Source organism: Syngnathus scovelli, chromosome 6, assembly GCF_024217435.2.
Source record: "Syngnathus scovelli strain Florida chromosome 6, RoL_Ssco_1.2, whole genome shotgun sequence".
In the NCBI taxonomy this organism is placed as follows: Eukaryota; Metazoa; Chordata; class Actinopteri; order Syngnathiformes; family Syngnathidae; genus Syngnathus; species Syngnathus scovelli.
Genome location: NC_090852.1, coordinates 2,697,380 through 2,711,676, shown reverse-complemented (window position 1 = coordinate 2,711,676; position 14,297 = coordinate 2,697,380). Strand labels below are relative to the sequence as shown.

Below are 14,297 nucleotides of genomic sequence, written 5' to 3'. Positions count from 1 at the left end.
TGAAATTTGAAACAAAACGAAATATACGGGTTCAGATGAAATATATGTGTTCAGGAGGTTCACTTTAGGGGTTAAAATGTTGAAACGGGTTGAATTGGACAAAAATGATAAAAGAGCAAATTTAGCTATATAGGGCACTTGTTGAAATAAGGTCACTTCCAGTTTATTTGGGGTACATCCGGTTTAATTTAGGGCACTTCTGGTTTATTTTGGGTCACTTCCGGTTTGAAAAGGTTACTTTTGGTTCAATTGGATCACTTTCGGTTTGATTTGGGGCACTTCCGGTTTGCATGAGGCCACTTTTGGTTTAATTTAGGTCACTTCTGGTTTAGCTAACATCACTTCCGGTTTATTTGGGGTCACTTCCGGTTTAAAAAGGTCACTTCTGGTTTGATTAGGGGCACTTCCGGTTTACCTGAAGTCACTTCCGGTTTATTTGAGGTCACTTTCGGTTTAATTTGGAGCACTTCCAGTTCATTCTGGGTTCATTGGGGGCACTTCAGGGTCAATCCAAGATGGCCACCACACTGGAAGTGGGGGTCAAGGGTTGAATTGTGTAAGCATAGTGCAAGTGGGGCTGAATATGGTAAGCATAAGGTAAACAAAGTGAATAAAGTTGGAATGGGTTGAATCGGTTGAAAAATTTTGAAATTAGAAGGGAAAAACTAAATTTTTGGAAAATTTGGTGTGAATTTCAAAATTTTAATTTTGGAATTTTTGGTAAGTGGGAAGGTGTGGTCGTCACCTTATCGTGGTGGAGGGGTTTGCGTGCCCCTATGATCCTAGGAGCCATGTTGTCGGGGGCTTCATGCCCCTGGTAGGGTCACCCATGGCAAACGGGTCCTAGGTGAGGGGCCAGACAAAGCACGGCTCACAAGCCCCTTATGATGAGTAACATAAATGGACTTAGTTTTCCCTCGCCCGGACGCGGGTCACCGGGGCCTCCCTCTGGAGCCAGGCCTGGAGGCGGGGCTCGAAGGCGAGCGTCTGGTGGCCGGGCCTTCGCCCATGGGGCCCGGCCGGGCATAGCCCGAAATGGAAACGTGGGTCCCCCTTCCCATGGGCTCACCACCTGTGGGAGGGGCCGAAGGGGTCGGGTGCAATGTGAGCTGGGCGGCAGCCAAAGGCGGGGACCTTGGCGGTCTGATCCCCGGCTGCAGAAGCTGGCTCTTGGGACATGGAATGTCACCTCTCTGGCTGGAAAGGAGCCCGAGCTGGTGTGCGAGGCAGAAAGATTCCGACTAGATATAGTCGGACTAGCCTCCACACACAGTTTGGGTTCCGGTACAAGCCCTCTCGAGAGGGGCTGGACTCTCTTCCACTCTGGAGTTGCCCACGGTGAGAGGCGTCGAGCAGGTGTGGGTATACTTATTGCCCCCCGGCTGGGCGCCTGCGCATTGGGGTTCACCCCGGTGAACGAGAGGGTAGCCTCCCTCCGCCTTCGGGTGGGGGGACGGGTCCTGACTGTTGTTTGTGTCTATGCACCAAACAGCAGCTCAGAGTACCCACCCTTCTTGGGGTCCCTGGAGGAAGTGCTGGAGAGCGCTCCTTCTGGGGACTCTATCGTTCTACTGGGTGACTTCAATGCTCACGTGAGCAATGACAGTGAGACCTGGAAGGGCGTGATTGGGAGGAACGGCCCCCCTGATCTGAACCCGAGCGGTGTTCTATTGTTGGACTTCTGTGCTCGACACGGATTTTCAATAATGAACACCATGTTCAAACATAAGGGTGTCCATGTGTGCACTTGGCACCAGGACACCCTAGGCCGCAGTTCGATGATCGACTTTGTAGTCGTGTCATCGGATTTGCGGCCGCATGTTTTGGACACTCGGGTGAAGAGAGGGGCGGAGCTGTCAACTGATCACCACCTGGTGGTGGGTTGGCTCCGATGGTGGGGGAAGATGCCGGTCCGACCTGGCAGACCCAAACGCTCTGTGAGGGTCTGCTGGGAACGTCTGGCAGAATCTCCTGTCAGGAAGAGCTTCAACTCCCACCTCCGGCAGAGCTTTTCCCACGTCCCGGGGGAGGCGGGGGACATTGAGTCTGAGTGGACCATGTTCCGCGCCTCCATTGTTGAGGCGGCCGACCGGAGCTGTGGCCGTAAGGTCGTTGGTGCCTGTCGTGGCGGCAACCCCCGAACCCGCTGGTGGACACCGGCGGTAAGGGATGCCGTCAAGCTGAAGAAGGAGTCCTATCGGGCCGTTTTGGCCTGCGGGACTCCGGAGGCAGCTGACAGGTACCGGATGGCCAAGCGGAACGCGGCTTCGGCGGTTGCTGAGGCAAAAACCCGGGCGTGGGAGGAGTTCGGTGAGGCCATGGAGAATGACTTTCGGACGGCTTCGAGGAAATTCTGGTCCACCATCCGGCGTCTCAGGAGGGGGAAGCAGTGCAACGTCAACACTGTTTACAGTGGGGATGGCGTGCTGCTGACCTCGACTCGGGACGTCGTGAGTCGGTGGGGAGAATACTTCGAAGACCTCCTCAATTCCACCTACACGCCTTCCATTGAGGAAGCAGGGCCTAGAGACTCTGAGGCGGATTCTCCAATCTCTGGGGTCGAAGTCACTGAGGTAGTTAAAAAACTCCTCGGTGGCAAGGCCCCGGGGGTGGATGAGATCCGCCCAGAGTTCTTAAAGGCTCTGGATGTTGTGGGGCTGTCATGGCTGACACGCCTCTACAACGTTGCGTGGACATCGGGGACAGTGCCTCTGGATTGGCAGACTGGGGTGGTGGTTCCCCTCTTTAAGAAGGGGGACCGGAGGGTGTGTTCCAATTACAGGGGAATCACACTCCTCAGCCTCCCTGGTAAGGTCTATTCAGGGGTGCTGGAGAGGAGGGTCCGTCGGGAGGTCGAACCTCGGATTCAGGAGGAGCAGTGTGGCTTTCGTCCTGGCCGTGGAACAGTGGACCAGCTCTACACCCCCGGCAGGATCCTCGAGGGTGCATGGGAGTTTGCCCAACCAGTCCACATGTGTTTTGTGGACTTGGAGAAGGCGTTCGACCGTGTCCCTCGGGAGGTTCTGTGGAGGGTGCTTCGGGAGTACGGGGTGCCGAGCCAACTGATAAGGGCGGTTCGGTCCCTGTATCACCGATGCCAGAGTCTGGTCCGCATTTCCGGCAGTAAGTCGGATTCGTTCCCAGTGAGGGTTGGACTCCGCCAAGGCTGCCCTTTGTCACCGATTCTGTTCATAATTTTTATGGACAGAATTTCTAGGCGCAGCCGAGGCGTTGAGGGGGTCCGGTTTGGGGACCTCAGCATCGCGTCTCTGCTTTTTGCAGATGACGTGGTGCTGTTGGCTTCTTCAGGCCGTGATCTCCAGCTCTCGCTGGAACGGTTCGCAGCCGAGTGCGAAGCGGTCGGGATGAGGGTCAGCACCTCCAAATCCGAGTCCATGGTCCTCGATCGGAAAAGGGTGGAATGCCCTCTCCGGATCGGGGATGAGATCCTGCCCCAAGTGGAGGAGTTCAAGTATCTTGGAGTCTTGTTCACGAGTGAGGGGAGGATGGAGCGTGAGATCGACAGGCGGATCGGTGCAGCGTCGGCAGTAATGCGGACCCTGTACCGGTCCGTTGTGGTGAAGAGAGAGCTGAGCCAAAAGGCAAAGCTCTCAATTTACCGGTCGATTTACGCTCCTACCCTCACCTATGGTCACGAGCTATGGGTCGTGACCGAAAGAACGAGATCTCGGATACAAGCGGCCGAAATGAGTTTTCTCCGCAGGATGTCCGGGCTCTCCCTTAGAGATAGGGTGAGAAGCTCGGTCATCCGGGAGAGACTCGGAGTAGAGTCGCTACTCCTCCACGTTGAGAGGAGCCAGATGAGGTGGCTCGGGCATCTTATCAGGATGCCTCCTGGGCGCCTCCCTGGGGAGGTGTTCCGGGCATGTCCCACCGGTAGAAGACCCCGGGGACGACCCAGGACGCGCTGGAGAGACTATGTCTCTCAGCTGGCCTGGGAACGCCTTGGGATCCCCCGGGATGAGCTGGATGAAGTGGCTGGGGAGAGGGAAGTCTGGGAGTCCCTCCTGAAGCTGTTGCCCCCGCGACCCGACCCCGGATAAGCGGAAGAAGATGGATGGATGGATGGATGGGAAGGTGTGGAATAGGTAGGCAAAAGATGAACAGTTGAAAGTTAGAACGAGTTGAATCGGTTGAAAAATGTAGAATTTAGAAGTGAAAAATGAAATTTTGTGAAATTTTGCAAAACATTTTTGCAAATAAACGTGAAAACGTGAAATTTTTGAATTCGACAATTTTGGGAATGTCCCCAATGTGATTTGAATGTGCTGAATGATGTGAATTTCAAACTGGAAGAATGTAAATCACGTGTCAAACTCAAGGCCCGGGGGCCAGAAACGGCCCGCCACATCATTTTATGTGGCCCGCGAAGACAAATTGTGCATCAAATGTGTGTGTCATTGCTAGAATTGCAAATTGTCTTCACTTATAATATCTTATTTTTTAAATATTTGACCAGTTTTTACTCGTCTGATTTGAAAAGGAGTTATTTGTCAGTTTGTTTTGTAGCTTTTACTGTATATAATGAGGTGCTCATACATTTATTTGGGTTGACAGTTGACAAGAAGCTATGACTACAATGTGGCCCGCGAAAAAATTAATTTGACACCCCTGTATAAATACATATAAGTACATATACACACACACGCACGCACACACACACACACACACACACACACACACACACACACACACACACACACACACACACACACACACACACACACACACACACACACACACACACACACACACACGGAGTAATATTTGTTGTGGCAATTCTTAGGATAGAGCCGACGTGTTGGTCCGTTAACCTAGATGTGTGACGGGCTTTGTTAATGTTCATGTGGCTTAACGTCTACTCACACACGTAGGTCAAGCCAAATAATTGTCCACTCGTGTAAACACTCGGCACTCAGTGTCCATCTTTCTTTTCCTCGGGCCACTCATTTTAATGGAAAGATTCCAGGGGAAGGTTTGCGGGTGGGTTTGGCGTAAAACTGTATCTGAAAGCTCAGTGCGCAAATTGAATGCTGACATCACAGCCCACACTCGAAATGCAAATCTTGGCACTGATAGAAATAGAGCGCGGAGTGCCCCGGGTCCAGACTACGGAGTACGTACACGCACTTGTGAGTGTGCACTGGGCTTTCTGACATGGCTTCCGGGAGTAAATGCGTGCGCGGGCGTTTCCCCATCTATTGGGGATTTTCATTGCAGGGAAAATGACCCCAAAAAAAAGGTTAATAATACAATTTATTCAGGTTTGGCGGGACGGATGCGGCCCGCAGGCCGTAGTTTGCCCATGTCTGTTTTAGAGGTTTGTTTTGCCAACCATTTTAGGCCTTAATGGGTTAAACGATTTTTTTTAAACTATCGTATTTTCCGGACTATAAGGCGCACCTAAAAACCCAAAATTTTCTCAAAAGCCGACAGTGCGCCTTATATATGGATCGATTGATGAATTTGTTGATCCATACTGGTTGTACACAGTGCTCTGCCAAAATGTTTCAGTACGTTTTAGTACGACTAGTAAATTATATGGTCGCATCGCTTCCCAGCATTACGACAACCGTGGTCAGGGGGCGTCACTGAATAGCTGTTGTACTCGTGAGGCTATTTCATTTCAAAATAGGCCTTCTCCGATAATGTTTCGAGTAAATTTACGGATCGATATGGAAGGGAAACATAGGTAAGCAGTACTAATATGTTAGAGCGAACTTTAGTCAGTTCCGAACATTTTATAGGAGATCGTTTGAGAAACGCGATTGTTTACCCTTTGCTGAGGCTCATGGGAGTCTGCGAGCTGAGGCTCATGGGAGTTTGTGGGTGGCTAATGCTATAATGACAGCTGCTATATGCACGAGGCTATTTCATGTCAAAATAGGCTGCTCTGTTAATGTTTCGAGTAAATTTACGAATCGCTATGGAAGGGAAACATAGGTAAGCAGTACCAATGTGTTAGATAGAACTTTAGTCAGTTCCAATCATTTTATAGGAGATTGTTTGAGAAACGCGATTGTTTACACTTTGCTGAGGCTCATGGGAAGCTGTGAGCTGAGGCTCATGGGAGTTTGCGGGTGGCTAATGCAATAATGATAGCTGATATACGCACGAGGCTATTTCATGTCAAAATAGGCTGTTCTGTTAATATTTCGAGTACATTTACGGATTGATATGGAAGGGAAACACAACTAAGCAGTACCAATGTGTTAGATCGAACTTTAGTCAGTTCCGATCATTTTATAGGAGATCGTTTGAGAAACGCGATTGTTTACACTTTGCTGAGGCTCATGGGATTCTGCGAGCTGAGGCTGATGGGAGTTTGCGGGTGGCTAATGCTATAATGATAGCTTCTATATGCACGAGATTATTTCCTGTCAAAATAGGCTGCTGTTAATGTTTCGAGTAAATTTACGGATCAATATGGAAGGTAAGCAGTACCAATGCGTTAGATCGAACTTTAGTCAGTTCCAATCATTTTATAGGAGATCGTTTGAGAAACGAGATTGTTTACACTTTGCTGAGGCTCATGGGAGTCTGCGAGCTGAGGCTCATGGGAGTTTGCGGGTGGCTAATGCTATAGTGATAGCTGCTATTCGCATGAGGCTATTTCATGTCAAAATAGGCTACTCTGTTAATGTTTCGAATAAATTTACTTATCGATATGGAAGGGAAACATAGGTAAGCAGTACCAATGCGTTAGTTTAGTCAGTTCTGATCATTTTATAGGAGCTAGTTTGAGAAACGCGATTGTTTACAGAGGGCTCATTGGTTATTGGCTAGTGGATGCATAGCGCAACCCTAATCAACCTCAGTTTGTTGCAGTATAGCTTCTATTTTATGCGCCTTTTACTCTGGTGCGCCCTATATATGGAATCGTTTCTAAAATAAAAAATTCAATGAGGGTGTGCCTTATAATCCTTCGCCTTTTGGTGCGAAAAATACGGTAATACTCGATTATTAAAATAGCTGGCGATTAATTTGATAATCAATTGTTATTGATTAATCAATTTTGACTCCAAGACTTTCGGCTTACTTGTTGTGAATGGATACATTTGTAGCTATAGAAGGTTCATCTGTAGTCTCCCAAACTGTCTACTGTGTACTGATTGTCAGTTAACTTGATGTTTGTACAGCTTCTGCTCACCTTGCATTTGGACCAGGAACTCTGTCTTAATGCGGCGGGCAGCTTCACTCTCGTTTTCATTTCTGGAGCCACACAGAGAGTCCACCTCATCGATGAAGATGATGGAAGGTTTGTGCTGCCGGGCCAGATCAAACAGGTTCTTGACAAGTCTAAAAAAAAAGAATAATAATAATAATGTCACGGTCGGGTGTAGCATGGAGCAGGACGACCAAGTGCAGCTTGGACCAGGGTTTATTGAAGCAACTCAAAATACAGACTCGGTAAACTGACATGACAAACAATAACTTGACTGACTGACCGGGACGTGGAACAAGAAGACAGCAGGACATGACGGCACCAAGACAGGACGACAACACTGAACGACAGCAACCAAAACCAAAACCAATGATCCGACAGGGAGTGAGGGGCAGACAGGACTTTTATACACGACAGGTAACGAGAGGCAGGTGGGAACAATCACACTGATCATGGGCACACAGGAGGGGAGGGGCGAGCACACAGACAGAAACCAAGACAACAGACACATAGTGGAGCAGTTGGGGACGAGACGTGACAAATAATATTTAAAAAATAAGAAAGAAATGGGAACAAAACAAAAGGAAAACACCAGGAGGGCTTCATGCCTATAGCGCTACTTAGAAAGATGGTAAAAACGACAAAAAACATGGTTGCCACAGTAGATGTGTGAAACAGAAAGTAGGATGTAAGGGGAAAGAAAATCACTTTACATATCTATTTACTTTAAAAAAAAACTGCACAATATTTCAGCCTTTTTTATAGGAGGCCAAGATGTTCCAAGATGGCGGCGCGCACGGACGCAGCGGCTTACGGCTCTCCACGCCAGTGCTCTTTTTTCCTTGCCTATATTTTTTTATTTTCACTCTTTGGCACACTCTGTACTGGGAATCCCAAGTACACTTTCCACTCGCTCAGGGACATTGGATACCAAGCACGGATACCTATTTCAAGTGACTTTCACCGCAAGCACAACATCCCAGACGAGATTGCGAGACCGCCGGGGTCTCAGTGGATTGTTGTCGGGTCTGGGAGGCGACGCAGGCGAAGAAGAGAGAGGAAGCAAAAGCGAGGCTGTCGGTCTGGCCTAATGCTAAGGCTACGTAAACAACCGCACAAGTCGCCTCTCCCGAGCCTATTTCTCTCCAATGCCAGATCCCTGCTGCATAAAATGGATGACCTGGATCTACAGCTCACGGGAAACCACTACGTCCGGGACTGTTGTGTGATTATTATAACCGAAACCTGGCTGCGCCCGGATATCCCCGATGCTCACATGCAGCTAGCAAGCCGCTCCCTGCTACGCGCGGACAGAACATTGGACTCCAGTAAACGCAGAGGTGGGGGGCTTTGTATGTATGTGCACGATAACTGGTGCAACAATGCGACCATCGTAGGCAGCCACTGCTGTCCGGACCTCGAGTACATGGCAGTCAGGTGCCGGCCTTTTTTCCTCCCGAGGGAGCTAGCTGTTGTTATCGTCATTGCTGTTTACATTCCACCCGACGCTGACGTAAGCACGGCACTCTCTCTCCTGCTGAGAGCTGTGAGTGAACAACAACGGGCTCACCCTGATGGCTTCCACATTGTAGCGGGGGATTTTAACAAGGCCAACTTGAAGACTGTACTGCCGAATTTCCACCAGCACGTAAAGTGTGCTTCACGGGGTGAGAACACCCTGGACCATGTCTACACCAACATCAAACATGCATACAGAGCTATTCCCCTCCCCCACCTCGGGCAATCAGACCATCTGTCCCTCCTGCTCTTCCCTGACTACACCCCCCTCAGACGCAAACTCAGGCCCACCTTAAGGACCATCACCTCCTGGCCTGAGGATGCACTCCACAAACTCAAAGACTGTTTTCAACGGACAGACTGGGACCTGTTCGACCACCAGGAGCTGGGGACACACACAGACACAGTTCTGGGCTACATCCAGTTCTGCGCCAGCAATGTGACTGTGACCAAAACCATCCGGGTCTTCCCTAACCAGAAACCCTGGATGTGCAGCCAGGTCCGCTCTCTCCTCAGAGCCCGCGACACCGCCTTCAGGTCAGGAGACAGAGCTCTGTACAGCGCTGCCAGAGCTGAGCTGAGGAGAGGAGTCAAACGGGCGAAAGCTGACCACAGACAACGCATCGAGTCCCACCTGTCCAGCAACAACGGCCGTAAGGTGTGGCAGGGCATCCAGGAGATCACCAACTTCAGGGGCAGTGCCGCTCAAGTCGAAGACCAAGGCGCACAGCTGGCAGAGGAGCTAAACAGCTTCTTTGCTCGGTTTGGAACATCCCAGCAGCACTCCCCTGTCCCTGCCCTGCCCCCTCCCTCACCCAGCTCTGACATCACTCCACTCACTGTTCAGGAGCACAAGGTCAGAAAGGTGCTCCTTGCAGTGAATCCCAGAAAGGCCGCAGGCCCGGATGGGGTCCCCGGCAAGGTGCTGAGGGCATGCGCTGAGGAGCTCGCCCCCACCTTCACCACGATCTTCAACCGCTCCCTGGCCCTAGCAACCGTCCCGCCCTGCCTGAAAACCTCAACCATCATCCCAGTGCCGAAGAAGTCGGCCATCTCTAGCCTGAATGATTACCGACCAGTGGCCCTCACTCCGGTGATCATGAAGTGCTTTGAGAGGCTGGTTCTTCAGCACATCAAGGATTATCTTCCCCCACACCTCGACCCCCACCAGTTTGCATACCGGACCAACAGATCCACAGAGGACGCCATCGCCGTAGCCCTCCATTGTGCAGTGAACCACCTGGAGCAGCAGCAGAGCTATGTCTGGATGCTCTTTGTAGATTACAGTTCGGCATTCAACACCATCCTCCCGGACAGACTCACCACAGAGCTGGACACTCTCGGACTCCCCTCTCTCACATGTGCCTGGATTAATGACTTTCTGACCAACCGACTCCAGGCTGTGAGAGTTGGCTCCCGCCTCTCCTCCACCCGTACGCTGAGCATCGGCTCCCCACAGAGCTGTGTGTTGAGCCCCCTCCTCTTCTGCCTCTACACTCACGATTGCAGACCGGCTCACAACCACAACCGGATTGTCAAGTTCGCTGACGATACCACTGTGGTCGGTCTCATCTCCAATGGCGATGAGGTAGCCTACAGAGAGGAGGTCCTGGAGCTGGTCGACTGGTGCTCTGAGAACAATCTCGCTCTGAACACCAAGAAGACCAACGAGCTCATCATAGACTTCAGAAGGCACAGCCCTGAGCCAACTCCCCCCTTCATCAACGGCGAGCAGGTGGAGAGGGTCCACAGCACCAAGTACCTGGGCGTCCACATCTCTGACCGGATCTCCTGGTCAGAGAACATCACCACCATCGTCAAGAAGGCTCAGCAGCGGTTACACTTCCTGAGAGTCCTCAGGAGGTACAACCTCAACACCGACCTGTTGCTGACCTTCTACCGATCTTCCATTGAGAGTCTACTGACCTACTGCATCGTAGTATGGTTCGGCAGCTCCACCGCCGCTGACAGGGAGAAGCTGCAGAGAGTGGTGGAGGCAGCCCAGAGGATCATCGGCCGCCCTCTCCCCTCCCTTACGGACATCTACACTACCCGCTGCCTCAGCAGGGCTAAGGCCATCTCAGCGGACAGCTCCCACCCTAGCTCCGCCCTGTTTGACCTGTTGCCCTCTGGAAGACGCTACAGGCAAATGAAGACCAGGACAAACAGACTCAAAAACAGTTTCTTTCCCCAAGCCATAGCCGCCCTCAACTCCAGCCGACACTGATGACACTTTTTTTTCCTGCACTACTACTGCACTTTGTCCGCACTACTGTTTCCGATTATTCATCTACTTTTCTATTAGTCGATTACTTGACTTGACTATGTTACTCGTATCTACCTCATGCACTGGATGGAGGTCTCCAATTTCATTGTACTATGTAGAATGACAATAAAGGTTTTCTGATTTCTGGAATGGACAGGCAGCCCAGACGCTGGATTGTTTTCCCTTGCCCAGACGCAAGTCACTGGGGCCCCCATTTAGAGGCAGGTCTGGAGGTGGGGCACATTGGTGAGCGCCTGGTGGGCTTGTACCCATGGGATCTGGCTGGGCCCATCCCAAAAGGACGTGGGTCCCCCCTCCGATGGGCTCACCACCTGTGGGAGGGGCCAAATGGGTCGGGTGCTGTGTGAGCTGGGCAGCAGCCAAAGGCGTGACCCTTGGGGTAATTAAGTTTTCTTAAAATCACACACAGACACAGACAGACAGACACACACACACACACACACACACGGGTACACACACAGAGATATGCACACACGAGCGCACACACACGAGCGCACACACGCGCGCGCACACACACACAGAAGGGACATGCCTCTGTGGTTGTTGCAAGACTGGCGGTTACCCTTCCTTTTGTAGATGTGGATGACATTGGCATCCCTTAACTGTTGTGGGATATTTTCCTCATGCCACATGGACTGGAAGAGCAGAGAGTGTCTGTATCATAGCAGGGCCTCCTGCCTTGTACACTTCAGCAGGGATTGCGTCGGATCCTGGTGCTTTGCTACAGGAGAGTTGCTTGACAGCCTTTCTGACTTCTTCAGCGGGGAGGTTTTCACGGTCAAGGTAGGGTTCTATTTGAGGCAGGTTGTCTATGGCTTGGTCGTTGACTGAGGTTAGGTTGTTGAGGAGGCTGTTGAGATGTTCAGCCCATCTCTCCAGTATCTGATTCTTCTCAATCAGCAACTGGGTCCCATCTGCATTGAGGAGGGGCGAGGATCCGGAGGACTGATGTCCGTACTTCGCCTTCAGCGCGTCGTAAAAAAAACGTTTGGAATCGTGGCTGTCAGCGTAGCCCTGGATTTATCTGCCTTGGTGCTGAACCAGTTGTCCTGCATCTCGCGTAGCTTCTTCTGGATTTTTCTTTATGCATTTCTGAAGGCATCCTCGTGAGGATGGGTTGATCTGATGTGCTCAAAGGAGTTGTTTCTCTGCCAGGAGCGCCTATATCCCGTCCTCGTTTTCGTGAAACCAATCTTGGTTACGACGGGTGGCAGGTTCAATGTGTTCAGAAGCAGCTGACATCTCTGAAGGTTGACCACTGCTCCTCTGTTCTGGCCCAATCATCGTGCACCGTATATGTCAGTTTACTCTCAAGGTCTTTGGAGAAGTCTTCTGCAACTTTGCTGCTCTTCAAGTTGGAGATGTTCAGTCTCTTCACAGTCTTTTGGCCTTGGGGGTCTTCTCACAGGCAGGAAGCGGCGTTTGAGCTTGGACATGATGAGCCGGTGATCAGTCCAGCAGTCAGCACCACACATAGCCTTGGTCACTCTGACCTCCTGCCTAGCCATCCCTCTTCCTGGTGATGGTGTAATCGATGGAATGCCAATGCTTAGAGCAAGGGTGCATCCATGACGTCTTGTTACGTACGGGTGGGTAGCCAGAATATGATGTTGGTGATAAGGTCATGTGCAGTGAACGACTTGCTCATGCACTTGCCAATGCCATGCTACCCAATGATTCCTTCCCAGGTCTGATGGACTGTCCCTACTCTGGCGTTGAAGTCCCCAAGAACCAATAGGTTATTGCAGTCAAGCTGGTCATCACTTTTATGGACAGGAGTAAAGAGTGCATATTTCCATACAAGTGGTAATTGACTGGTGACCAATGACAGGTTAAATAAATCAGCAAGAGGGTACATTATGACATTGGCAGCTAGCTTGAGAAAATGACTTTCAACCCCATCAAGTCCAGGACCACTGCTCACTTTTAATTCACAAGTTCCTTTCTGCGCTTCGGTACAGTGGGGCAAAAAAGTATTTGTCAGCCACCAGTTGTGCAAGTTCTCCCACTTACAAGATGAGAGATGGCTGTAATTTTTATCATACACTTCAACTAAGAGACAAAATGGAAAAAAAATGCAGAAAATCACATTGTGTGATTTTTAAAGAATTTACTTGCAAATTATGGTGGAAAATAATTATTTGATCAATAATGGCCTCGATCGAGGGCTCTACGTAAGATCTCACCCCGTAGGGTCAAACAAGAACGGTGCACAAGAATCCCAGAACCACACGGGGAGGCCTAGTGAATGACCTGCAGAGAGTTGGGACCAAAGTAACAAAGACTACTATCAGTAACACACTACGTCGCCAGGTACTCAAATCCTGGAGTGACAGACGTGTGCCCCTGCATGTCCAGGCCTGTGTGATAAATACTTTAAAAATCTGAAAATGTGATTTTCTGGATTTTTTTTTTCATTTGGTCTCTCATGGTTTAAGTGTACTTATGATGAAAATTACAGGCATCGCTCATCTTTCAAGTGGGAGAACTTGCATAATTGGTGGCTGACTAAATACTTTTTTGCCCCACTGTAGGTAGTATTTCCCGAAAGTTAAAAGAACTGGTACAAGGTGACGTATTACCAGTAGAACTGGTAGTTGGGTGAGGGTCAGGGAGAAGCGAGGAGCAGACAGACGAGAAATGGTTTGATGAAGTCCTGGGAACCTTAATTAGATTGAAGGAATGTTTTCAGAGATGTTGATCATTTTTAATTGTTTCAATTTTTCTTAAATCATACTCATCCTCAAGAAAACTACGTGTACACATTGACAGTGTAAAATCCTCGGTCTTGGATGTCTCTTTTGGTGAGCTGCAAGGATCAATACAGTCAAACCTCTACATATGATTGCTTAAACATACAATTTTTTCAACATACGATGTGAAATTTTATCAAATATTTGACTCAGCATCTGAAGTAATTCCCACCATACATCACGGTTAGCCCGCAAGCATCTGAAACAGTCTTCCTCTGCATATCCAGGAGAGCTCTACACTGATCAGCTTTAGAACTCACCTCAAAACTATGGCTGAAAACAAAAGTCTTGTGACCACTAGACTCCTTACATTTCCCTTGTGTTACTCTTATATTTTCTTTCTTATGTATTCATATGTATGAATGAATATTTATATGAATGTTATATTTTATTTCTTTTGTACTGGCCTGCCTGGGGACTACGGATGAAAACTAGCTTTGTTGCTATAAACAATAATAATTTGTTTTTATACTGATGTTCATTAATGTGCATTGATCCTGCTCAAATGAATGAATTAATTAATAAATACGTAAATAAATAATCTTCGGTCATC

At 49.6% G+C, this 14,297-nt stretch overlaps 1 protein-coding gene across 7 annotated transcripts in view; it reads right to left on the bottom strand.

Moving 5' to 3' along the window:
• Positions 1–14,297, bottom strand: part of vps4a (vacuolar protein sorting 4 homolog A) — a 157,370-nt gene that overhangs the window by 102,481 nt on the left and 40,592 nt on the right. For all 7 annotated transcript variants that reach the window (XM_068650942.1, XM_068650944.1, XM_068650940.1 and 4 more), the window contains one exon: positions 7,172–7,320. In XM_068650942.1, coding sequence (XP_068507043.1) covers positions 7,172–7,320 — 149 coding nt within the window. The remainder of the gene's footprint in view (positions 1–7,171; positions 7,321–14,297) is intronic.